At 38.6% G+C, this 26,193-nt stretch overlaps 1 protein-coding gene across 11 annotated transcripts in view; it reads left to right on the top strand.

The window, feature by feature from the left end:
• LOC124158861 overlaps positions 1-26,193 on the top strand; it is a 56,538-nt gene that overhangs the window by 27,500 nt on the left and 2,845 nt on the right. For 7 of the 11 annotated variants that reach the window (XM_046534242.1, XM_046534247.1, XM_046534252.1 and 4 more), the window contains 7 exons: positions 861-1,091; positions 12,289-12,519; positions 12,982-13,221; positions 14,925-15,064; positions 17,126-17,317; positions 20,124-20,302; positions 23,828-23,967. In XM_046534242.1, the coding sequence (XP_046390198.1) occupies positions 861-1,091; positions 12,289-12,519; positions 12,982-13,221; positions 14,925-15,064; positions 17,126-17,317; positions 20,124-20,302; positions 23,828-23,967 (1,353 nt within the window). The remainder of the gene's footprint in view (positions 1-860; positions 1,092-12,288; positions 12,520-12,981; positions 13,222-14,924; positions 15,065-17,125; positions 17,318-20,123; positions 20,303-23,827; positions 23,968-26,193) is intronic. The other 4 variants (XM_046534243.1, XM_046534251.1, XM_046534249.1 and 1 more) reach the window with 4 other exon arrangements.

Genomic DNA, 26,193 nt, shown 5'->3' with positions numbered 1-26,193 from the left:
TTAGCTTAAAAAAGTAGATAATATGTTGACATAAACAATATTGGCTCTAAAATTTATGCCTTCATGTTTTACCTGGTGAAAATTTCGTGCCTTCATCATGAAAGAATTCTACATTATATTTTCCAAATAAATTTATTTTTTACCCAATTCATTTCATTACGCTGTTGTATTACTAATTTTATCCATGCGATAGTAAAGTGAATATGTTTGGAAAAACAATGACATATTTTGGCACATCATGAGGTGGATTATTTGAAAAATGTTATCTAACATTTTTTATAATAATAAAATTTGAAACAATAAGTAATTGCATAAGACCAATATAATTTATATTCAGTGTTATAGAAAACAACCACCTTCAAAGTGAATTTAAAAAATCAAGGCTCCACAGCAAATAACAGGCCGAGTTGAAAGCAATCAAATGATTGGTGTGATTTTTTTCTGTCGAGTAGTGAAAGAATCAAAATGTGCATTAATAGGGAAAAAAATCTTTTTCATGAAACTGTGTTGATATGATTTAATGGAGATTCTCAGTAATCTATTTACAAATTTTGAACTAAATGTGTGTTACCAATAATTATCTTTTGTAGCATTGTCATTGAATGAACATCATATATGCAGTGTAATTGTTTTGCATTTATTCTCATTATAAAAAATATTCCAAGTTTGCAAAAATTAATCTCTGAGACTATCAAGCCTTCAGTTAATTATTTTTCTTTTGATGAGGACAATATAACCCTGTTTTCAAATGATTTATCAACTGCAGTCAAAATGTCCTTTAGGGGAATCTGGGTAATTAGATATGTTGAGGCATTTTAGTGTTAATGCGCATTTAAAGGTGATATGTGAATTATTTTCAGGTGATTCCCACAGTGGCATTACTTTAGGTGAATCAGTTACACCATCAACGAAGAATGTAAATAAGGAATCTTCTCAAAATGACGACATTTCAAATCTAAAAACAGTAAATCTCAGTAGTGCAGTGAAAAAGAAGAAAAGGGAAGGAAAACAATTGGAGAATTCATGTGGGGAAACAGTTGAGGGCACTCAGGTGTCCAGTCCTGATATCATTCCGTCATCTCTTGAAATTGGTGAGTAAAATTTTTCAGTTACTTTTTTCATATGTTTTGTTTGCTTTGCATAGTTTAAAGTATCACAGCGATTAAACTCAAGGTAAATATTACTTGACACTCTGTTTTATTCTTAATCTTATTTTACATCCACTTCAAGATGGCTCTCTTCTTAACAATCTCTTATTTTTCTCTCATCACCATAGCATTGTCTCAAAACAAAGAAATCAAAATAAAAACAAATATGCTCACAAATAAAGAAAACAAACAACAAATGAACTTAAAAACAGAAAATAAACTAAACATATACAAAAGTGATTTTGGTCATAAAGACACATGCATCAAATATCCCCCCGATGACCTAAATCACTTTTTAATTCTCTGAGGCCTTGAGTCTACACGTTCTATCCTCGGGACCCCATCCATTGTTCCTTCCACAGACTGTTCTACTGCTCCCTCAGCATGTTCGGATTGGACCATTTCATTTTTCATTGGCTCCACGCCATTGTGTATGGCATCTAGCTCACCATGTCCACAAAGAGGATGTTTCACCAACCTCAACTCTGCTGAATGTATTTTATCCGGAGGAGTGGTTTTCAAAATGTACACCCCATGTCCCAGTCTCTTGTCCACTTCAAAAGGTCCAACCCACTTTGGTGCTAGACCCGCATGGAATCCCTGGACCTTACTTCTGACAGGATGATTGCGTCGCAGCACTTTATGTCCTGGTTGAAACACCTGATCTTCACCAATGTCTTGTGCTTTAGCCTGGTCAGAAATTCTTTTCGCAACCACCTCACACCTTCTTTGTAACTCTGCCTGCTGATTATTTTTCCAAGTGGGAAGAGAGACTGCACTGCCATCCTGTCCAGGTTTTATAATCCAATCGCCAGAACGGTGTAGTTGTCTTCCTTGAAAGAGCTCTGCAGGTGAGTAACCAGCGACACGGTTAATCCATTGTGGTAAGGAGAAGAGTGACTGTGGTATTTGATGGTCCCACATTTTGTGTTCTTTATTGAACAAATGGATCCGCAGCATCCGTTTTAACTCTTGGTTCCGTCGCCCAGTAGGATTGGCCCTTGGGTTGTAAACTGGGGTTGTCCAGTGCTCTATCCCCCCAGTCTGTTGTTGCCCTCTGACAACTTTTTGATGTGAACTGACTTCCATTGTCAGAGAAAATACATCGGGGATACCCATAGCGGCTGAAGACTTCATCTTGCAGTAGGTTAACCACTCGTTCTGTTGTAGCCTGCGGAATGGCAAAGGCTTCCACCCATCTGGTGAAGAGATCGGTGACTACCATAAGCCCTGTTTTACCCTTCGATGTCCTAGGATAAGGACCCATAAGATCAAGGGCTATGACTTCCCAAGGCTGATGTGGTCTTCGTCCACGTCTGCTTGTATCTGCCTTCTTGTTGCTCGCCTTGGTGCAAGTGCAGATGTAGCATCCCTGAACATAGGTGGTAATGTCCTTGCGCATATTAATCCAGAAAAATCTTCTGTGTAATGGACTGGAATGTCTCCTCAACCCCTGGATGACCAGCTTCAGAGCTGTCATGAAACTTCTCCAGGATAACCATAGAATGAGACCTTGGAACCACTACCATAGAAGACATGTTAGAAATATGCGACGAATACATCAAGAGACCCTTCTCCAATCAGAAGTTTTTGTAGCACATCTTAAATTCTTTTGGAACTGGGTAGCTATGAGATTCCTGACTACTGATACATAGTATCATGGCCATACATGCTTTATCTTCTTCTTGCCATTTTCTTAAGATTTCTGAATTGAATTCTTCTTGGAAAACCATGAGGACAGGCTCACTGATTATGGAGTCTTGGCTCTAAGGTACTTCTCTCTCTGGAATGACATTGTTTGTTGATGGCTCTGCTACTGGATGCCGTGACAAACTATCAGCTCCTTGGTTACTGACCCCTGGAACGTGTTGCACATCAAAGTCAAATTCTGCCAATATTAATGCCCATCGCATCAATTTAGATTTTGTTCCTGATACAGTATTCAACCACCTCAATGCTGCATTATCAGTGTATCACTTAAATTTCCTCCCTTCCAAAAAGCCTCTAAATTTACCTGCAGCCCATACCACTGCCAAGGTTTCCTTTTCAGCTGTACAATAGTTTTTCTCAGCGGAAGATAATTTCCTACTTGCATATTCTACAATATCCCGTCCACCTTCAACTCTCTCTTGGAATAGCACAGTCCCTAAACCTAAGTTGCTGGCATGGGTTTGTAGACACATTTGCCTCTGGCGATCAGGATGAGCTAGCTTAGGAGCACTTCCTATTCCCTTCTTAAGCTCTTGGAATGCAATCTCCTCATTATTTGTCCACTTAAATGGCTGGCCCTTGTGTAGTAAGTCTGTAAGTGGTGTCGCCTTTTCCTCAAAATGTGGCATAAAGCTGCTGTACCATCCACATAACCCCAGGAACTGGCGTACTTTTTTTGGTTGGCGTTTCGTTTTAGGGCACTCTGCTTCTTGTATTGCACGATTCTTCTCTCATTGTCTTTCCAATCCCTTGGAAGCCGGGACATGGCCAAGATACTCTACTCTTTCTGCTGTGAAGTGGCACTTCTTAAGTTGACAAGTCAACCCATGCAATTTTAGCCTCTCTAATACCTTTGCCAGATGTATAAAATGGTCTTGGAGATTCTTAGAGTAAATTAGAATATCATCTAAATATACTTGGCAGAAATCTGCAATGTACCCTGACAGCACCTTATCCATCAACCTTGTAAATGTCGCTGCAGCATTCTTTAAACCAAAAGGCATGACTGTGAATTGAAATAAACCCTTTGGTGTAGGAAATGCATTCAAGTGCCTGGATTTCTCTTCTACCTCCACCTGCCAATATCCAGAATTTAGGTCTAAAGTGCTGAAAATTCTGGCTCCCATTTACTTGCCTCAAGCATAGGGGTAAGCATCACTAACTGTTCTTTCGTTCAGTCGTCGAAAGTCAACACATAGTCTGTACTCCCCGTTTTTCTTTTTCGGTAGGACTATTGGTGAGGCCCAACCGGAAGTAGATGGTTCGATAAGCTCTTGTCTTTCCATCTCCTGAACTTTACTTCTTATGAAGTTACGCTTATCAGGGTTTATTGGGTATGGACGTTGCTTGATTGGACTGTAGTCACTGCATTTAATAATGTGCGTAACTGTTGTGGTAAAACCGATCTTGTTTGTAATGACCTCAGGAAACTCTTTCAATACGCTTTTCAGGTGATTTTCTTCGTTTATTGTTAAAGATCCAAAATCTAGCTCATCTAGGTGTACTCCATGGTCTTTATCCTTGGCCTGAGTCATACTACTACCATCGCACCATAAAACTCTTAGACGATTATTTTTATCTAAAAATATTTCTTGGGATACATAGTCTAAGATAACATCATAGGCAACTAAGAAATCGTGGCCCAGTATTATCTCAGGAATCAAATCCTTAATCACGCCAGCTGTTATTTCAATTTCCTAATCCATGCACTTGGCTGCTGGTAGTGTTTGCCCCTCTACAGAATAGGTCACCTTACTAACAGCTCCTCTTTCCTGTCCCAGATGATGTGGAACGATAGGAATTAGTAACTGTGCTACATTATAATTGACAAAAGAATTACTAGCCTGACTCTAATATAGCCTTAAAATTTTTGTTCCCAATTTTTAAGTTAATAGCAGGAGGAGGATAGCTTCCATCACTAATCATGTGTCCAATACATGTATCATGATTCGATGACTTACTAGAAGTTGTTTTTCTTCGAGGGTTAAGCACTACTTGGTTTCCATTCCCCCTCATCCCAGAATGGACTGCACCTATTTTTCCTGCAATGACAATGTAGGGCACTTATTTTTCAAGTGTCCAAAATTCCCACACTGGAAACATTTCCGAACTGTACTAGAATCTCCTGAAGGTTTGACTTTGTGTTCCTCTTCAAGTTGGCTGACAACTTTCCTAAGATCATCGAATGTTTTGGGCTGTGAAACTTTAACTAAAGCCCTTATCTTTTCATGCAGCAATTTGATTATATCGTGCATTGCCTTATCTCCATGATCTTCTGGGTTCAGTCTCTTGAAGAGTTGATATTTTTGAATAATGAAAGCACTCGTCTGCATGCCTGTAGGTTGTGTGTCTGTGAATAGCTTCTTCTTCACTGCACTCTTCACCACTTCGGAATCAAACCGTGCAATGAATTCTCCTTTGAAGTCCTCCCAATCCAGATTTAACCCTTTTAAATTTTGCCACCAAGTAGCCGCTTGCCCCTTCAGCTGTTGTGACACTATTTGTGTATAAATGTCAGTGGGTAGGTTAGTTCTACCTAACAAACTGAGTGATCCTTTAATAAAACTTGTTGGATTTTTTTCCAGTCTTCCATGAAATTCTGGAAGGCAGTCTTTCATCACTTTTGGGTCTAAATGTCCACTTGTATAAGGTAGAGTGACTGATGGTGGTACTATATTCCTCACTTGATCATTTACTTTTTCTCGTAACTGTAAAATTCTGGAGTCAACTTCTTGCTTAACCATCTCCATGTTATGCTTTACCCTGTCCAATTCATTTTCTACTGTTACCATCCGGATTTCTGACGTTTCCACGCCCTGTTCTATTTGGATGACCCGACCTTCAATTTTTTAAATAGATTCCATGTTTCCAGTAATATTTTCATTCCAGTCATTTGGTCTGACAATTGATATGTAATCATCAAGATCTTCTTCTCCAAGTCGTGGTGAACGTTGAACATCTGGATGCCTAAGTTTTGTACCAAACTCATTACTCTGGCAAGCACTTCTCTGACACCTACTTCGTCATTGTCCGATGATAGTTGCTGCTCCACTTCTACGTAGAAGCTGTTAGTATCTCTATTTTCTTTCCTCAGATGGTCTTCCAGCCTCAGAGACAAATCTGTCTTTGTTCCCCTTGTAGAAAGTCCAAAGTCATCAAGCTGTTCCTTCAGCTGAACTATGGTTAAATCCTTGAAAAATACTTTCATCTTCTTAATTTCAGCCATCTTCTAATACTTTTGTCCTGTCACGGTCGCCAATTTAACGTATCACAGTGATTAAACTCAAGGTAAATATCACTTGACACTGTTTTATTCTTAATCTTATTTTACATCCACTTCAAGATGGCTCTCTTCTTAACAATCTCTTAGTTTTCTCTCATCACCATAGCATCGTCTCTAAACAAAGAAATAAAAGAAATCAAAATAAAAACAAACATGCTCACAAATAAACAAAACAAACAACAAATGAACTTAAAAACATAAAATAAACTAAACATATACAAAAGTGATTTTGGTCATAAAGACACATGCATCAAGTTTTACCACGAATTTCTTTTTATTTATAAATTTGATTTGTTGCACGACTCATGTGATGCTCAATTTTATGTTTACTTGTCCAATGCATCATTTCCAATTCCCTTGCTCATGAGTTAAGTGAGAATGTTTTAGTTAGCCTAAAAAAGTAGATAATATGTTGACGTAAACAATATTGGCTCTAAAGTTTATGCCTTCAGATTTTACCTGGTGAAAATTTTGTGCCTTCATGGTGAAAGAATTTAATATTGTATTTTCCACAGAAATTTATATTTTACCCAATTCATTTCATCACACTGTTGTATTACTAATTTTATCCATGCAGTAGTAAAGTGAATATGTCTGGAAAAACAATGACATATTTTGGCACATTCTGAGGTGGATTATTTGAAATATTTCATCTAACAATTTTATAACATTAAAATTTGAAATAATAAGTAATTGCGTGAAACCAATATGACTTGTATTCATTGTTACAGAAAATAACAACCTTCAAAGTGATTAAAAATCAATGCTCCACATCAAATAACAGGCCAAGTTGTAAGCAATTGTATGATTTGTGTGATTCTTTCTGTCAAATTGTGAAAGAATTAGAATGTGCATTTATTGGGAAAAAAAATTTTTTCTTAAAACGGTGTTGATATGATTTATTGGAGATTCTCAGTAATCTATTTGCAAATTTTGAACTAAATATGTGTTCCCAATACACCCATGTCTCGTATAGCGCAAGGGATACGTTCCTTGGGGTCTTTGCGCTATACGAATTTGCGTTATACGAGAGCGTTTTAACATTGGGAAGATAGGGATGCGTTCCTGCAGGGCTATTCTACTAAACGGGGCCATACGTATGGCCGGCCGTAAGTTTCTTATGGTCTGACCCGAAATTACGGCCTAAACCGATTCCACTCTCGAGGGGCCATATCGTATGGCCCGGCCAAAAGTCTTAACGCCCTTTCTGCAGGCGAGTATGAGAATTATAATTGGTACTATAAGTTTGGTTCACTTTTTTATACACTAGTCATTTTTTTGTGAAGGAAGTTTGTTCCAACGTGAATACAAAATTAATTACATATATGTTCCTTAACCGAAATGGACTCTTATTAAAGGATAAATTTGGATTTTCTTTAAACACTAATCTAGCGGCAGATGCTGAAGATCCTGAAGATCTTTAAAACAAGTGAAGAACGCAAATCACGGGCGAGAAGAAGCAGAAGAAATTTGTACCGTGCAGTATTATAATATTCGTGAATTGTGCATGTAATGGATAGAGTTAGAACATGACATCCTATTGTAGTTCTAACCCCCTTCCTCTCCTTCCAATGGTGTAACTATTGTCTCATGGCTGCAATCATTTGCCCCCAAAAGCCTTATAAATCCAGCCAATGCTAACACGAAATCTAAAGATGAAATTGAAACTTTAAGTTTCATTAATTTTATTAGAGATGTGCGAATAGTATCCGCAAATACTCGAATACCTCGAATACTTTCTAGTATTCGATATTCGAGGTTTCGAATAGTTATGCGAAAAGTACCGCCTCGAATACCTCGAATACTTTGAATTTTGCGTCATACACTGTCGCACGCACGTCGTTGGTAGTTGACTCGGAAAAATGTAGAGAACTGTAGTCATTTAGTGCTCGCAGTGCCGTTTTACGCAAGTTGACGAATTACATCAAATTCGTGGATTTTAGCGATGAAAATAGTTCGACGAAGGGAACCGAAAATGGTCGGGTGAAAAAATCCGAAAATCCCCGATTCCCCCCACCAAGAGAACCTCAGTGCCGTGGGATAGCAACCTTAGGGCATTTCCCACGATCGGCTATCCCCCTCCATTCAGGACTCGCCTCACCCACCCTGACGCTTTCCTTCTCTCCGAAATCAAACAAAAGGTCCCAGCTCGCGCAGGGATCGCATTACGAAGACCCCCTGCTTCAAAAAAAATATCGAGTTACGAGAACAAGAAAAACGTGTTTCAGCCCTCCCCCCTTTTCTCACCCACTGACCTTTTTCTGGCTACCTGCTTCGAAGTTCCCCATTTCTGGAGGTCAACTGCTGTGTGAGTACCGTGAGATACTTACATTAGCGCATTTCCCAAGATCCGGTATCCCTCTCCATTCAGCACTAGCCCCCCTCTGAGGCTTTCCTCTTCTTCGAAATAAAAAAAAGGTCACAGCTCGCACAGGGATCATATTACGAAGACCTTAGCTTCGAAAAAATACCAAGTGACGCCAGAACAATAGAAAAGTGTTTCGGGTCTTCCCTTTTCTCCCCCACTGACCTTTTTTTTCCTACCAGCTTCGAAGTTCCCCATTTCTGTGGAGGTCAACCGCTGCATGAGACATCTATTTGCACAAAAGGTGTCTAAGAATGACTTTCGTCAATTGATGTTACACCTTTATTGAATTGAAATATTAGTAATGTGCGCGTAATTTCGAAAAGAATAAGACCAAACACGACGTATTTCTGAGTTTATTTAAGCATTTTACGCAAAGAAATAAATGTCAAAATACGACGGAGACTTAGCATTCTGGCGAAACTCGATATGAGCAGCAGAGCTTCTCGGAAGTTGATGCGGTATTTTTTTCCAAAAACATATATCAAGTTACAATTTATGAGTGGTGCTATAAATCTTTATTGTTACAGTCCCAGACAAAGGGATATTTTCTCAGAATATTTGGTTTCTCCCTGATAGCAATTCCAATTCATCTTCTTATCTCGTGAGAACTCCCAAAGATGGACTGAAAATAATTGAAGAAAATCCGGTGGAAAAGAGCTTGTATTTTGCAAAATGCCTCAGATTGTCAGCTAGCACTTGGCAGCAGGAGTGGGAGCGGTGGTAAAGCGATGTTAGTTGAATTAATTATATGCCCAATTGTTTCCATAAAATTAAAATATTCATTAATCAGCTAAATTCCTGTTCGAATCATTTAAAGAAAATCAAAATTACTCCCCAAAATCTTGTGTTGCCTGCTGCATAGGCAACCGAGTCAAACATTCCAGCATTCATCATTTAGTATTCGAAATTCGAGGTATTCGAATATTCGAGCAATGATTTAATATTCGAATTCGATATTCGAATTCGAGAAATCTGATATTCGAACCATCACTAAATTTTATTATCAGAGGCTTATGTTTCGGTAGCTGTATAAAGGTAAAACATCAATATGAGACTATCATTCTTTCCTTGATTTGTGGACGACATTTGTCCTTTACGCATCGACTTACTGAAGATTGCCTTACTGCCAAAAAAATTTCTTGCCCTATGTTTCTTAGATATCCTCCCTCATGAACCGTTATGCTACGAGAATCTTAAAATATAAAACATTTAATAGCGGGTATTACAAACTACCTACAGCTTTTCGAAACAAGTAAGGAATCTGCTGGCAAATGTAGCACAGAAAGCAAATAAAAGCCGGCTCCGGGAAGAGGAACGGGCCCGTTCCTCCGTTCACTTTAGCAGAGCATCCGTTAAAAGTATTCCTAACTTTTTAACTACAAGCGAACTTTTAGCTCATCCGCTATATATACTTTATTTATTAAGTAACAACTTTTGACGCACGGAAATAGTTAATGAAAATATCGTCATCGCATGCGAACGGATTACCTACACGTATCCCGTATCCTCCTTATGAAATCGACGTCTTTTTTAAATATATCTAGCCAATGCCCGTTGAATCCGTATGTGCTCACCCACAATATTCATATATTTCTTGAAACAATCGCTATGTAATCGATGACACTTCGTAAGTTTCTTTTATAACACCTTAGGCGAGCAATGTTATTTCGTATGGCCCGTGTTATGACCGCCTCCTAGGCAGGCCATAATATTACGGCCTTTAGGCCATAGCTACCGCCCGACTTATGGCCTTTCGCTCAGAGTAGAATCGCTCGAAGCCATACGTATGTCTCGAGGCCGTAGTTATGGTCGATTTCGACTTATGGCCCGGCCATACGATTAGTGGAATAACCCTGCTGGTAACATAGGTCTTGGGTATTGAATTTCCTCTAAAACATCTATATTCCCATAAAAAGCCTTAGAAAACATTATTTATATAAATGTTTATATGTAGTTTAAAACATCTTTATAGATAGTATGCACGCATTCAAAGACTTTTATTCACGTTAAAAAAAATTCTTACGTGCTTTTGAAATTCCCTCCTGTCGTGCGGGTGGGCTAACATCTGCTATCTCAGGGGATCGTAATGCGTTGCCGGCAGTTGGCGATTTTTCAAACTAGTCTAAAAACAACTATTGCGTCACCCAGGCCCTTTTGTCGCTCATCGAAATGACAGGAAAATGCTACTTTGAATGCTATTTCATAGCTAGCGGAGTTTATGAATGATAAATCATTTTAATTTGAAGTCCTCCTAGTCATTAGCAGCTACGTGAAACAGTCTTTAAATGCCTTGAAACCTGAACCGGGTTTCTCTTCCCTGAAAATGAATGAACGAGAATGCATTCTTTTCCAAAAGAATATCGTCTCGTCAACACTAAAAACTAGTTGAGACGGAAAGGAGCCACTTTCAATCACATCTTGGAGTTCATCAGAAAATGTTGTGGTGGCTGCGCTATCAATACTTGCAGATTCACCTTATATCGCCGCACTGAAAATACCTGCTTGCCGTTTAAATTCTGGAACCAACCGGAGCTTTCACTAAATGTCTCGGAGCGATTACCACTCTCGTCTTTTTGTACTGATTCACTATGAACTTTCCACATGTGTAGACCGCTTGGTTGAAGTTGGTGCGGCTGAGGTCACTGATGTTTTAACTTCGTCTTTATTCAGAATAAGGCATCGTGCGTTTAAACTTCCGCGCAATATCGCTTTGACGCTCTCCATTTTCAAAGCAATTGACCTCTTTCAATTCCTCTTCTAGGTTAATAGTTTTTCTTGATAAATTCTTGATTTTTCTACCCGCATTCCTATTTTATGCCATATTCTCTTGGTTTTTACTCTGTATGGCTCTATCTATATCACCTTCCACTGCTGAACTGTATTCCTGAGACGCAGAAGGCCTACGACTGCGGGGAGGGAACGAAGCTATTGTGTTTGAGACTCTATAGCGGACCCTCTTATATGTTGACGCTATTCATGCGCAACTCGGCCACCGCTCCATTTCTCCCCCGTGAATACCGATGACCTTGAAGGCTTTAGCGTAGACCCTCTACCTGGAAGTCAATCGCCCGATAACCTATGACGGCAAAAATATGTCTCAAACCGTATTGCTTAAAAAAACTCATTTCCACTCGCCCCACGCTTAATTAATGATCTAAATTAACTGTTATCATTCTGTTAAGGAGACGAGATAAATTACTTCGGTGGGCTGGCTATCTGGACCCAATGACGAGTAATACTTTTGGCCATTGCGCAGCAATGGATTTCGATTAATATATAAACAAAAAAGAAGCTTTGAGGCAAGCAATAATATTAATATGCGTAAAATGATAGAAATTTTGTGTGTACTTAGCGCAAGTTCACGTATTATCACGAGAGCGTTTAAGATTTTTGATTAGACTACACTGCGTTGCAATTTTTCCCCGAGGAACGAATTTTCGCTATATCGAAATTGCGCTAATCGAAATTGCGCTACACGAGACATGGGTGTAATTATCTTTCGTAGCATTGTCATAGAATGAACTTCATACATGCAATGTTATACATAGTTATGAATTTTTTCTCATCTTAAAAAATATTCCAAGTTTGCAAAAATTAATCTCTTAGACTATCAAGGCTTCAGTTAATTATTTTTTCTTTTAATGAGGGCAAAATAACCCTGTTTTCAAATGATTTATCAATTGCAGTCAAAATGGTCATTTAGGCAATCTGGGTAGGCAGATACGTTGAGTTTTCTAGTTATAATGTGCTCTTAAAGGTGATGTGGGAATTATTTTCAGGTAATTCCCACAGTGGCATTACTTTAGGTGAATCAGTTACACCATCAACGAAGAATGTGCATAAGGACTCTTCTCAAAACGATGGCATTTCAGATGTAGAAACATTAATATTCAGTAGTCCAGAAAGAAGTAAGAAAAGTGCGGAAAGACACTTGGAGGAATCATTTGAAGAAACACTTGAAAAAACTCAGATGTCTAGTCCTGATGTCCTTGCATCATCTTTTGACATTGGTCAGTGAAAGTATGTTTCATTTACTTTACACAGTTGTGAATGGGAATTTCTTTTTTCATCAGTATGTGTTGTTATACCACTCATGTGATGTTTAATTTTGTTCATCCTTTTGTCATGGATCATTTCCATCATTCTTGCTTCATATGATGTGCTATAAATTTCTTTTGATAGCCTAAAAAAATTTGATATTCAAAAGAAAGAAACAATCTTGTCACTAAAATTGATGTCTTTAGGTTTTGCTGGGTGAAAATTTTGCGCATTCATGATGAAGGGACTTAACTTTAGAATTTTCAATGAAAATTTACTCTGAGACGTAGTCTTGGGCAAATGGCTAAGGTATTACATTAACTGTGTTTAAAAATCATTACTCCCACCAGTAGTTGTTGAAAAAATAATCTCAAAGTTGCACCCCACTGTAGTTGTTAATTGGTACTCAATGATGATTTGTGAATTATTTTCAGTTGATTCCTGTGGTGACATTACTTTCGATGAATCATTTACCACACCAGCAAGAAATGTGAATGAGCACTCTTCGCAAAATGACGGCATTTCAGATGCAGAAACAGTAATTTTCAGTAGTCCAGAAAGAAGCAAGGAGAAGAAGGAAGTGAAAGGAAAACAGTTGGAAGAATCGTGTGAAGATACAGTTGCAGTATCTAAGGTGCCGAGTGCTGATGTCGTTCCGTCATCTCCTGTAGTTGGTTAGTAAAAAAATTTCTAGTAATGTGCGAGTAGTGATTTTTGACCTCGAGTCGAGTATCGAGTCGATTTGAAAACTACTCGCGAGTATCAAGTCAAGTTTGGTCATTTCTGGATCTGGTATGATAATAGTCTCAGGGTCCCCACTCAACCGTGAAAACCTTAAAACCGTGGATTAGCCGTGAATTTCGTCTACCGTGAAAAAACCTGGAAATAGCCGTGAATTTCATCATAAAACCTTAAAAATCTCTCAAACTTATGGAAAAAGGAATACAATTGACAGATCAAAAGAAAAAATGATATTTCAATCATGTTTCAAGGCTGAGCCACTTACAGACACTGTCTGCAAATTTATCTCAACACGTGCATTTGAAGTGCAATTATTGGTCCTTGTGCCATGACGACACATTGATCTTGAGCCTGTGATTGGAAGACCGGCGTACAAAGTTTCATTAACCCTGGCGAAAAATCAGACACTTCTTTACTTCCCCACCTCACTGCTCCCTCCATTTTGCCACTCACAACCTTAAGCTTCGCCTAACTTTTGATATCGATAGGTGACGTCATGAGAAAAAGCACTTTCATTGCTACGTTGAATTCACGGCGCCTGTTGCGGTTGATAAATTTTTAGTAAACTTGCAGGCGGTGATTGTTACGTCGTCAATATTTCTGTCTAAAATGGCTTATCGACAGACCGTGAATTTGATGATATTCAGACCGTGAAAACCTGGAAAAAAACGTGAATTTTATAATTTAGTTAGAGTGGGAACCCTGAGTCTGTTAATTTTTTTTAACTTTAAGGACTCATTGAGAGCTTTCTACACCTGACTGCAGATCTTTATATCAGGGAAAATGTCGTTGTATTCATCTTCCCACTGCACCACATGCTTCAACAAACTGTCTATTCATGGGAGTGTTTGGCTGTGGTTCATGCGATCATTTCTCCCTTGTCTTTACTTCCACTGCCCCCACTGCCTTCATATCCACTACTCCTTTCCTCTACCTTTTGACCTTGGCTGACCATGGCTTAAACATACCTGAGTGCAACCAAATCTCTTATTCCTTCTGGCTTTTCAACTGCATGCAAGGCCATAGAAATGATTGTGCATTTGAGATCATCATCATCATTAGTCAACAATCCTAAGATTGGTTTGACGCAGCTCTCCATTTCTCTCTCCTATCCGCTAATCTTTTCATAGCTACATATTTCTTCTCTTTTACATCCTTTATAACCTGTCCTATGTAACTCATTCGGGGCCGTCCCTTGCCCTTTTTCCCTTCCACTAGTCCTTCAACGAATGTCTTCATCAGACCATCGTGCCTCAAAATGTGTCCAACTAAGATTTTCATTTGAGATACGAAAAAAATTATGCGTACCAACCTTTTTCTTGGTTTACAATTTGTTTTCCAATGAATAAATCTTCTGACAGTAGTAGCCTTTCAGTTGGGGTTAACTGAGTAGTCGCTCCAGGGTCATAGCCGTATGGGCAGTGCCCGACCTGGACTACTTGAACTGCAAGCATTTTACTATTGTATTCATTATAACTCCTCACTTCCCCCTCCCCCCAGTAACGTATACTTTTTGCCTGACCTGATAACCTATCTGGTTCCCTGGCCAATAATGTGGTCTTAGACCCTGAGTCACACCACGTTATGGTTGGGTGTAACTTATTAATGATTAATTTTTGATTTTACGCCTTCACAGATCCAAATAGTTGTGACAAAGAGAAAGTAGTGGAAGTTTTTAAAGACCTGTTAATGAAGGAAGAGTTTCCTGAATCGGAATATACTGAAATGCTAGAAACACTATCTGAAAATAGTAGACCCTCAGACGATGTCATAAAGGTATGTTGCCCTAGAGTTAAGTCAGGTTTGTACTATTTGCTTATTTGTGATTTTACTATTGCCCTGGTTCATATTTGTTCTTAGTTTCTCTCCCATATAAACTTAAGGAGATGTGATTGAGTTTTCTTGTGAAAATGAGTTTTTTGGGATAAGTAGTAACAATGACTCAGTTTGGTACCCCTTGGACAGGTCTTAATTAGCATCTTCAGATGAAGGGGAGGGGTAAAGGTAATATGTATTCCTGTATCTGCAGTCAAGGGATGGGTACAGGACCAAGTTTTATTTTCTGATTTCTTGAGTCAAATCACATGCAGCGTATATGCGGGGGTCATAGTTGAGGCATGTAAAATGTGGGTCAATTGCCTAAGTGCATCATAAGAAAAGATTTTCAAACTTCCTTCTGGTGGCTCGCAGGGAATTTTGTAGAAAGATAGAGGCAGAAGTGCATTAGTGGTCCTTAATAGCACAGAACGATAGAAAGAGTAAGGTTTTGGTTTGACGGAGAATGGACTTTTCGCAGATGATGCAGTTTCATGCAGAGAAAGTGGCTATTGTGCGGACAGTGGTAGGACTATTGGATGAATGCTTTTCTATCATTTTCATGCATGAGTTGACTCGTTGATAAGTGCTTTTTCACAAATTTTTATGAATGGAGAATGCAATCACAACAACTGAATTGCAGTGTGCAATGAGAAGGAGGCAACCTGTACAAGTTCATAACAACATTTATCATAAAAACGGAAAATATTAAACTGACATGTGGAGAGGATACTCAAGAGTTAAGGGATTGTTTACAGTACCATAAGCTATTCTTAGAGGCCAGAACTTCATGAAGCCTTACACCTCATTTAAAGTAAGGCATCACTAGAGAAAGAAAAATTGATATTATTAACATGTAGATGTCAAATGTATACATGAATATAATAGTCTTTACTTCCAACTCTGTTTCTGCAGCTTGTCATCTTGCATTTATTAAAACCAATAAAAATTGTATTGGCACTAATCCATCGCTCACCCAAGCCAAGAGCATCCATTACAAATCTGTGCTTGTCACTTAGCTTCTCCGGAAAAGTAACTGAATGCCATGTGGGCAAATCAATAATAGAAATGGCCAAATAATGCTCTACAATCACTCAAATACCCCACTTACCAATCCATTCTTAGACACTTTTGCCATTTTCCGGTGATGCGCAGCCAAATTTTTAGCGAAGTTCACAAAATCATTCATTTTTATTGCAGAAACTAGTTTCAAAGATGTTCTTGATCATACGATTGGCAGTAATATGATGCAAGCAAGCATCTTTTGTTGCATTTCCTAGTTGCAAAAGTTAAAATAGCAATGAAAGTGGTCAGTTTTCGGGAGGGAGCCCCCTTCCTCCAATCTGAGAGCCAAGGAGAGAGGCTATCGAGTGTAAGCGACCCAAGGAAAGGGTTGCGGATTAGCATCCCTTCCAAGGGTAGGCCACAGCCATCTTGGGACTACCTGAGGTAGTGCACCTTCCCCCTGTACATAAAATCTAGCTCTTTATAAAAAAAATGGACTTTATAACTCTGGGGTGTTAATCCGAAAAATGTATTTTGGAACTATCTACCATTTATCATTCTTCTAAAAAACTGGCAGAAAACATCCTCACATTTTATTGGCACTAAGCTATATCTTAAGTGCCATGTATGGAAATCACTTCTCCATCGCGTATTATATCCATTTTATTTTTCATCCAGAAATATTTTCCTCCATAATTTTCTGGTTCTAATTAACAAAAAAATGGAACAAATCCTTGTGAAATAAATGACTAAGATAGTGCACTTTCCAAAAATTTCATTGTAATTCAAAATAGACCAAACCTCATGTTAAATTTCCCATCAAATTACCCTGGTTTCATTCTGATTTTTACCACCTATTAATCCTGGAATCTCATGTTAAGTGCTTCCGACAGTTAATGTATTACTTTTTGTTTCTATAAACCAGCCTTTATTACAGTCATGTGTACACTTATCTTCGCTGTTTATCCCTGAGGTTTGTGCTTTCCTATAGTCAGTGTCTCTCTCTTTCCATTCCAGAGGCTATCAGAGCTCTGTGTTGTGGTCAAATGGTCTGTTCACCCTACTCATCAAGTGGAATCGAGGGTTGCAAGACCACCAACAGGAGAGGAATTGCAGCAAATGGAATGTCTGAGTGGTGGAATGAAGAAAGGCAGATATGTGCTTTCAGAGGACAAAATCATCAAGGACAACTGGGAGAAATTCAAACAGGCAAGGGAGCTTTGAAGTAGAAGCCAAATGGGTAGTGTAGGGTTTCGTCAGGTCAAGGAAAGGTCAGCAAATGAGTCAGGGAAAACGGAAAAATTCCTTCACATTTTCTAGGAAAATAAGTATTTTTCATGACGATTGAATCAAAATACCACCACTCTATCAGCTAGCTGAGGACTTGTTTGTTTGGAAAAGATGCAATAAATTTGCCTATTGAAATATGTAATTAAGTCCTTTTGCAATGGTTTTAATATTTTTTCAGGAAAATCAAGGTACTAACAACATCATGTTGCATTGTTTAAACTTTATCACAAAATGTTTCTTTGTTTTCCTTCCTCTTAAATACATATTCTAGTATTAAATTCCTCTGCTCCACCCTCACCTTCTTCATATTCTTTCATAAAAAATCTGACTGCTATACGAGCTACTCTGAATTACCTGTTATTTCTACAATGTGTATTTTCCAGACAAACTAGAATCAGGTATGAAGTTGGCCATGATATGCTAAGCTTCGAGCAAATATGATGAAATGATAGGAAGAAGAGTGTGAAAATGAAGATTTTTGCCAGGGGAGTCTCTCTGCCAGATGGTTTTGATAAATCTGTCTAGCACTTTATTGATCTAAGCTGTCTACGTTTTATCTTCCTTGCCTTATTTTTACTTTAAGGTTATCTTCACTTTCTTGTACCTTTGGTCTTCCAGGAAACATTACCGTAGCAATTAACTGGTGATGGTCACTACTGCGTGAAGCACCTGGGTATATTGTGACATTTTGTACTCTGATATAATGTCTGGTTCTTTCACGGTGAATAATAGCAGTGAAGCTTTCTCAGATTTTTCCCTGGGTAAGGTCCTCCATATCTCCTTCCAACTTTTCGACAAGCAACCCACCTATCATCTTCAGGGATTCAGGAATCCAATGCCATTTCATCCATGTCTTGGTGTATACATACAAATATCCATTGTTGAGAGCGGTTGTCCTCTCAGCGTCTCCAGATTAGCTGCCAGTCCCCTCGAATTTTCTGGAGGTGGTCCCATGTATAGCTAATGTTGTAGCCACAGTCTCTGTTCATCATGTAGTCATGCTGTCTCTTGCGGACCAGTGCAAGTCCAGTTCATCTGAGAAGGTGATCCACAACAGATTATTTCACTGATGACTGGCAAGTCTTGGCAAGGGTAGGAATGGTATCAGTATCCTGGCATCTTAGAAGAAAGGCAAGGCCATACAAGAGCCTTCTCCTTACGTTGCTTAAGTTTCCGGATGCTACAATGAGTCTCCTCTCTGTAGAGTCGAGTGATGTGTTGTATAGTTCTTTCTCGGCAAACAATAGCAGTGAATGATTTTTTGGATTTTTCACCGGATAAGGTCCTCCATATCTCCTTCCTACATTTCAACAAGCAACTCACCCATCATCTTTAGGGATTCAATGAATTGTGTCAGTCACCCTAGTGATGCATCCTCTAGGGGTAACAGGCTCCCTCTAGGACTTAATTTGGAATTGTGATATAACATTGGCGGATAGGTGTATGCTATGAGATGCATCAGGAGATTTGACCTGAAGTTTCATGACCCACTGCTGGTCACCTCCTAATGGGAAACAATATTACTTAGGGATGTTCTTTTTATTAATTTGAAGTGGGATTTGTGGAAAAGGGGCGGAGATTGGACTGGATGGGGGAGGTGGAGGAATTTTGTGGATGACTGGGTTCCTTGTATGGCATGTCTTTAATCCAGAATCTCTATTGTAACATATTTATAACTTCTTCCGGCCAAAATATAGGGAGCGACGACGATGCGTACACCTGAACGCCGTAATTTTTGTTAGGGCCACTGTATATGGTGAATGGTCATGCAAATGATCTTGCTGAATGATCACGTGATCATTCACAGGATCATACAAGCAAAATAGATCATGTTCTAATTTTCTCAGAATGATCATGCACATGACGGTTCATGCACAAATTTTTCCGTTATACATGATGAATGATTTCATTTGCATGATCATTCGTAAGATCATTCATGTGTATAGTAGCCTTTTCAATACTCTCTAGTTTTAAGTCTGTGGGTACTAGCCATGGTGATAAGTTTTATGGCAAGACACCCGCAATTCACAAATTGTGTGAAAAATCTGGAGAGAAAAAAACATTTGCCTTGTCCAGGATACGAACCCTGATCCCCCGATCATCGGGGGATCGGGGTTCGAGTCTTGGTCAAGGTGAATGATTTTTTGTCTGTGGATTTTTCGCACAATACGCCCTTATTCTTTGCCTCGAGTGGTCAAAAAGAATTTTCTTCCATTATTGTTCGCCTGCATTGTCTTATTCCCATTGTCACTGAGAGATTGTTACAAGCTGCAGTATGCATTTGTCTCTTGGAGTGTCCGCAAGCGAGCTACTATGTAAACTATACTATGCTGTGGCATCATGAAGAGAATTAATCCTACGCATGTAATTTGATATAATTTCCTTCCTATGGTATGATATCTTGTTACTTTGCATATCCCTATTAAAATGTTATTTGAGGTAGAATGCTACGTTTTGCATGGAAATGATGCACTTCCCTGTTTTGTTTATGACTGCTTGTTGTTGTGAGCATTTTTTTGTGCAGTTCCGAGTGTTTGAGGTCTGAGGTGTCCCTTGTTAGGCATTGAGAAATGGATGTTTTTCTTCTTTTCTTGTTTCCGTCATAAATTTAATGTTCCCGCTTAGGTTATTAAAATAGCTGGATTTTGTTACAATTTGAGAGAAATGATAACATGTTAGTTCAGGATAATTAGCACTTATAATTTATTTTTCTGATTGTCTGCAGGAATATGGATTTGAGAATCCCAAGGATTTCATGTGTGTTCGTATGGGAAATACTTATTTGCTGCCTCCTAAGGAATTCAAAAATTTTGTACGTTACCTGGGAAGAGGCCTACCCAATCGAACGTTGCATAGTGTCCTTACTAGATTCCGACGATTGTTTCAAGACAATGTGCAAGGAAGGTAAGCTGAGAGAGTCTTTGAAATTTTTATAGAGCTATGTAAAATAGATAGCATGCGGCAATAATTCTCATTTTTGTATGGACTGATCATACAATAATAATAATAATAGATTTATTGCTGCCAAGAGATATACAATACATATATATGACCCGTAAAGAAAATGAAAATGAATTATATGTGTATTAATACAGGGGTGCCGACATACAAAAAATATTGGGGGGGCCCAAACCATGGATCTTGCCTCGGGAAATTTTTTAAGTACAGGCATCCCCCGAGTTACGTAAGGGATGCGTTCCGGCAGACTCTGCGCAAGTCGAAATTTACGTAAGTCGAACATTTGCATTAGTGCTCTAGAGATTTCGATCGGTGCGGTGAAATTCTCAGCGGAGAAGTTTGCGGTACATTCTCGGTGGAGTTTCATTTAATTCACTGCGATATTCATTAACTCTTCCGTGTATTCTTACGTTATAAGAGAAAAAATCAATAACATTAATATAGTCTGAGAGTTCCTCTCGAGCATTGCCAATCAAAATGCGTAATATTATTCCCCGAGTTGACCGATCGCGTGGATTCGGGAAAGTACGGTATCTCAACGCTACATTACTAAACTTAATACTTAAATTGATTCATTATGTTATACTGCGAACTAAGGGCCCATATTTTGTATTCTCTACTTACTTATAATCATTATATCCTCTGCCTTTTATATATTACATAGATTGATGAATCTGGCGGTTTTATTGCCACAGTAATCTTTCACGCACGCAAACATACTTTCATATTCTCACATCTCAATAAAATGACGTGAAAGTATCATCATTTGAATATTTACTTCGCTGGAAACATAGAAGAGTATTTCCAATGCATGAAGCTAATTAAAAGTGAGCTTTTATTCAGCTAACTCCGTCATTAACTTGCAACAAAGTTAGTGGGGAAAAGCTTTCAATGATGCAGTATTCATTTATATTGGCACACAATATGAGAGAACGAGAAAATGCAGCTTAATAAAATCTTTGCAAAATACAATACGGCGACCCAATCGCCAGAAATATGTAAACAAGTACGCAATTAATATCGTCTGTCAACTTTTTCTTCACTTTTTCGTAGCGTTCTTTGCCTAAAATTTCAATGCCTTTGCGCGGGTACTAACCAATTCCTTTCCGCAAAAAGATTTCGGCTCGAACTTTGTTTTCTTTTATTTCCACAGATGGAAATGTCCAAGCTTAAGTATACAATTTTTAAATATTTGAAAGTCGGAGTTCGGGTGAGTATGCTGCGTGACAAGCTGTATCGTACAGAAGTGGGCGCAACCACTTCCATCACTAGAACTGCTAATTTTCATGTTATTTATTGACTTGGGGTTAAAAAGCGATTTTCTACAGAAATTAATGAAAATTCCTTCGAGGAATGATAAAAATGGGTTACTTTGTTTTGTTTAGCACGTAAAAAACTCGATAACTATTCGAAATTTTTTCTGCCATTGAGTATACGAGCGAATATCTACTTCAACGCGCTCGCATTCGAAAATTAACGTAATCACTTGAAGTACGGTTATCACTTACGTAAGTACGGATTTACGTAAGTCGAGGCATACGTAACTCGGGGGATGCCTGTAGTTAGTTTTAAGTTTTTTAGGCATTTTAGAAGAGATTGATGAATCTCTTCTAAAATGCCTAAATGGAGGACTCCAAAATGAAGGTCAGAGGACTAGATACAACCTCGATATCTGGACACACTGGGGAAAATTGACAAGCCGGACACATTTTTCCTCACACTCACAACAAATTTTTGAGGGAGCTCAGGCCCCATGGAGTCGGCGCCACTGTATACACACACATAGATAGATTCACAACTAACAAAAAAAACAAATGAAAATGACATACGTTATAAAAACAAACATTCATGAAATGAAATTTTCATCACTAGAATAGAAATTATGTATTATCTAAAAGGTACTTCTTTCATTTGGTCCTAAACTTTCCTGTCACCTTCTCATCTTTCAGTTATGCTGGTAATTTACTATAAATTTTGCAACTCTTGGTGACAGGGCCAGTATTGAAAATGAGAAGGCAATGTTATCTCACAGCATTATTATTTCTGCTTCTCGTATGGTAATTATGAATGTCTACAAAGATTCTTGACAAGTGTCAGCTTAGATTCATGATCTCTTATTAACATCACTGCACAAAAAATATATATGCAAGGTAGAGGAAGGATTTTTATTATTTATATAGATTGCAACAGCTATCTTGTTTCTTGACTTTGAAGATGATTCTGAGGGCCCAGTTTTGTAACTTAAATGTACAGACAGCCTTAGGGGAGAGACCTCTGGCTTATATGCTATACCTAAGCCCACAATAAATATGGGCGTAATAAATTGTGATAGCTGTTCTTATATCAGTTAATTGAGTGATATGTCCAATCAGATTTGTAGCATCCAGAGGCAATACAGGATGATGTAAGATTAATATGAGAATCGTTGGTTATGTTTTCATCGATAATGTGCCCCAGTTATTGTGAAGGACTCCAAAATGAAGGTCAGAGGACTAGATACAACCTCTTGATTCAATTCTTCTCTCACGCTAAAAAAATCATTGTAAAAATTTTATCTGCTAATTTCCTTTAGCATCTTTGTGTCCAAGTATTGATAGTGTGTGGAGATTGATTATTACTTCAGCTTTGAAAATGTTCCTTTAAAATACACTTGCCTTGTATTTGTGTGTAACTTACTGTGGAAATGATAATCACGGTCATTACAAGTCAGGGTAAAGTCAAGAAATTTGAAATTGGTTAGGAAAATTAGGGAACATTTAGGGAATTTCATCCATGGCATCAGAGAAAATCTATCTAACAATGCAAGAAGTAGCCGAGGACTTGTGTTTTTGTGAATTTTATTTTACTGAAATTAAGTTTACTTGTAGAATCTGAGTTTTTCCCGGCGTATGCTCTGCAGGAATATTTCTCGGGTTTCCCACCGGGTGTCGTATCGGGTTGTAGTTCCCAACGTTTCCATGACTAAGTCCGTCATCGTCATCAGGGGTTAATGTTGAGCCAAGTTTTTTCTCCGGTATTTATACTCATGAGGGCCGTTCAAGTGGGCCCAAGGTTCAGACCGGAGAAAACCTTGGCTCAACATTAACCCCTAATGACGATAACGGACTTGATCATTGAAACGTTGGGAACTACAACCCGATACGACACCCAGTGGGAAACCTGAGAAATATTCCTTAAGTTTACTTGTTATTGTTTATTCTTTGTGCTTCTTGTAAATAAAAGCATTTTAAAAATTATTTTAATATATGTACATATATTTTTAAAAATTTTGTGCTCAAATGACTCTTTATTTCAAGTGTTATGTAATGATCAATAGGAAAGTGGAAAAGAGCCAGGGGAAAGAAGATTTTTGCAAGGGAATTGTCAGGGAATTCAAAAATGGAAATGTTGTAACAACCCTAATAATGAACATAATTTGCCATTCTTATTTTGTTTTTTGTTTTTTTTTAATGCAATCATTATCCTTTTCAGGCTTCCAAAAGAATGGAAAATTTTATTTCAAAAACATTTGGAGCGCTATGGAAAAAAATTCTCTGGCCTAAAAAGTATCTTGGGAAAAAGTTCTCGTAATCTTTCTTGCAGTGCTGGTTACATTGTTGGCCCAAAGAAAGGTAATGTCGGAATACTTGTGTGTGTGATATGTGGCCTTTTCTTTTGTACAGTGGAACCTCGTTAAAGCGAGTACGGGCTATAGCGACACCCCCGCTATTACGAGAGATAGCCGATGCACCGTCAATTGACCCTATAATAAGCGTGTTAAAAAATTCGTTTTTACGAGACCCTTTCGGTGTTGGCTCTCGCCATAGCGAGGGTTTCACCGCCGGAAGACTTTCATCAAGACTCCTTAACCTCTGTAATTGCTAGCGATCTGTTAGAAATGAGTTAATGGAGTGCTCAGTCTCAAATTTATGTGGTAAACTGTCGTTCGATAAATATAATGATTGACGAAACAATGCTTTGCATGATTTTTATTCAGTGCGGCGCTTATAAATTGTTTGAATAGTTAGTCGTTATTTGAGTAAGGAAATTTAGTGATGCAAAAAAACATCGCCTTTCGTCTGGATTTATGCTTACGTTTATCGGATAGATGTTTATCTGTCGCAGCACCACTCCTGTTCCTGTATATCTGTTCGCAACAGGTATATTGGCTATTATTTGCTCCACCTCCGGTAAAGCGACAATTCGCTATAGCGAGTGTTTATTAGTGCACCGTGGGGTGTCGTTATATCGAGGTTGCACTGCATTTGTTTTTTGGTCACCCTGTGCTGTCAATTTTGATTTCCCAACATCCATCCTGTAGGACAGCAAATTTACAATCTATCTTCATTTTTGCAGCTAAGCAAAATGAGGAGTTTAAATCGTATGACTCAGTGTGTTTATCTTACAGATGTTAACCTTTTTGTTGTGATCAGAAATTAAGGGTGACCCAAAGGTGAATCAGGATAAAACTTTTTTTTGCTCAGAGGTGGAGTGTGGCCCACTGGTTGGTCAAACTCTTATCTGACTCATATCTTCACGGGCTTTGGCCGACCACCCACAAATTAGCTCAGTCAACCCGTATTTATACAATTTTGTATACATCCCGTGTGCTATACGACCTTACTCAAGTGAATACTCACACTCAAGGTTCATTTCAGAACAGAGTTAAAGAAAGTAAAATTTTGATCGATGCCAACTGTTTTGTGCGTCCCAATTGGCTTCGTCTGAAACTGACCTCAGTGTGATGCCCTGGTGACTACAGATTGGTCAGAAATTAGTGGTGTATTAGTGTGCACGTACCACATTCTAGAGGTTAGGTGCTGATAGGGACTTGCAATCAAAGGCTTTTACAGTAGTCCTTTGCTGCAGTAGGCCCAAACGGTAGCTGCCTCATGTCCCTCCACTTCCCCTCTACCCACTCCCATTGGTGGAAGGCTGCCAAGTGCAACACCACCTCTAAGCAGTGACTGAACCTGGATTTGAACCACCAGTGGGTCACACCATGTAGATAAAAGTTCACTCAATATCCATCATTGGATACCACCACTGTCTGAATCTGGGAAGGGAGATCCAGCTTGGCAGAGATAGTGTTAAGGAGATTCCTTGTGGAAAAGTATATACAGCAGACTCCTGATTATCCAGCTGCGGTATATCCGTGTTGCGAATTATTCGTGCATGATTTTTCACTCTCGCTTAATATTTTCTACGATCTTTATAAAAAAATAAAATCTGATGCAAAATCACCGGAATTACTGCATTAATTCTATGATACACTGGGCTTAATATTTTTACTAGAATCCCCTACGTAAAACGGAAGCAATTGTGTACTAGCTGCATTCATAGGAGCACCATGTTTCTGTTTTCCAAGCCTCGCAGCAAGCGACCGTGCTACGTGATCACGGATACACGTTCCGCAGCAGTTGCCACCTGGGCAACTTGTGCGAGAGGCGACTAAGTGGCGTGGTGCCTGACAGTGTAGTTTCTGACGTCGAGCAGTGGTTTTGAAGTATTCTTGCAAACCACGTTTCTGTATCTGTGATCACAAAGCCACGGATGTGTGGTTTTCGAAACCAGGCCTTACATGGAGCATTAATATTACGAGTACAACCATGTTATCGTCACTAAAAAGATCGCGAACTGGCTCTCAATGAGTCCTGGAAGCACTCTAAATTAACAGAATAACTGCATAAATAATAATACGTTGTTTGTTTTAAGTAAATTATTAGCATTGCAAGACATTAAAGTGAAAGGTTTGGGTTATCTGTGTTTTACAATTATTCATGCTCCCTCTCCCCATCATTAGACCGGATGATCAGGAGTGTGCTGTATATGACAATTTCAAAAGGTATCTGCTCTAT

The sequence above is a fragment of the Ischnura elegans genome, chromosome 5 (genome assembly GCF_921293095.1).
Source record: "Ischnura elegans chromosome 5, ioIscEleg1.1, whole genome shotgun sequence".
NCBI lineage: Eukaryota > Metazoa > Arthropoda > Insecta > Odonata > Coenagrionidae > Ischnura > Ischnura elegans.
This window is presented reverse-complemented; position numbering and strand designations above follow the sequence as displayed.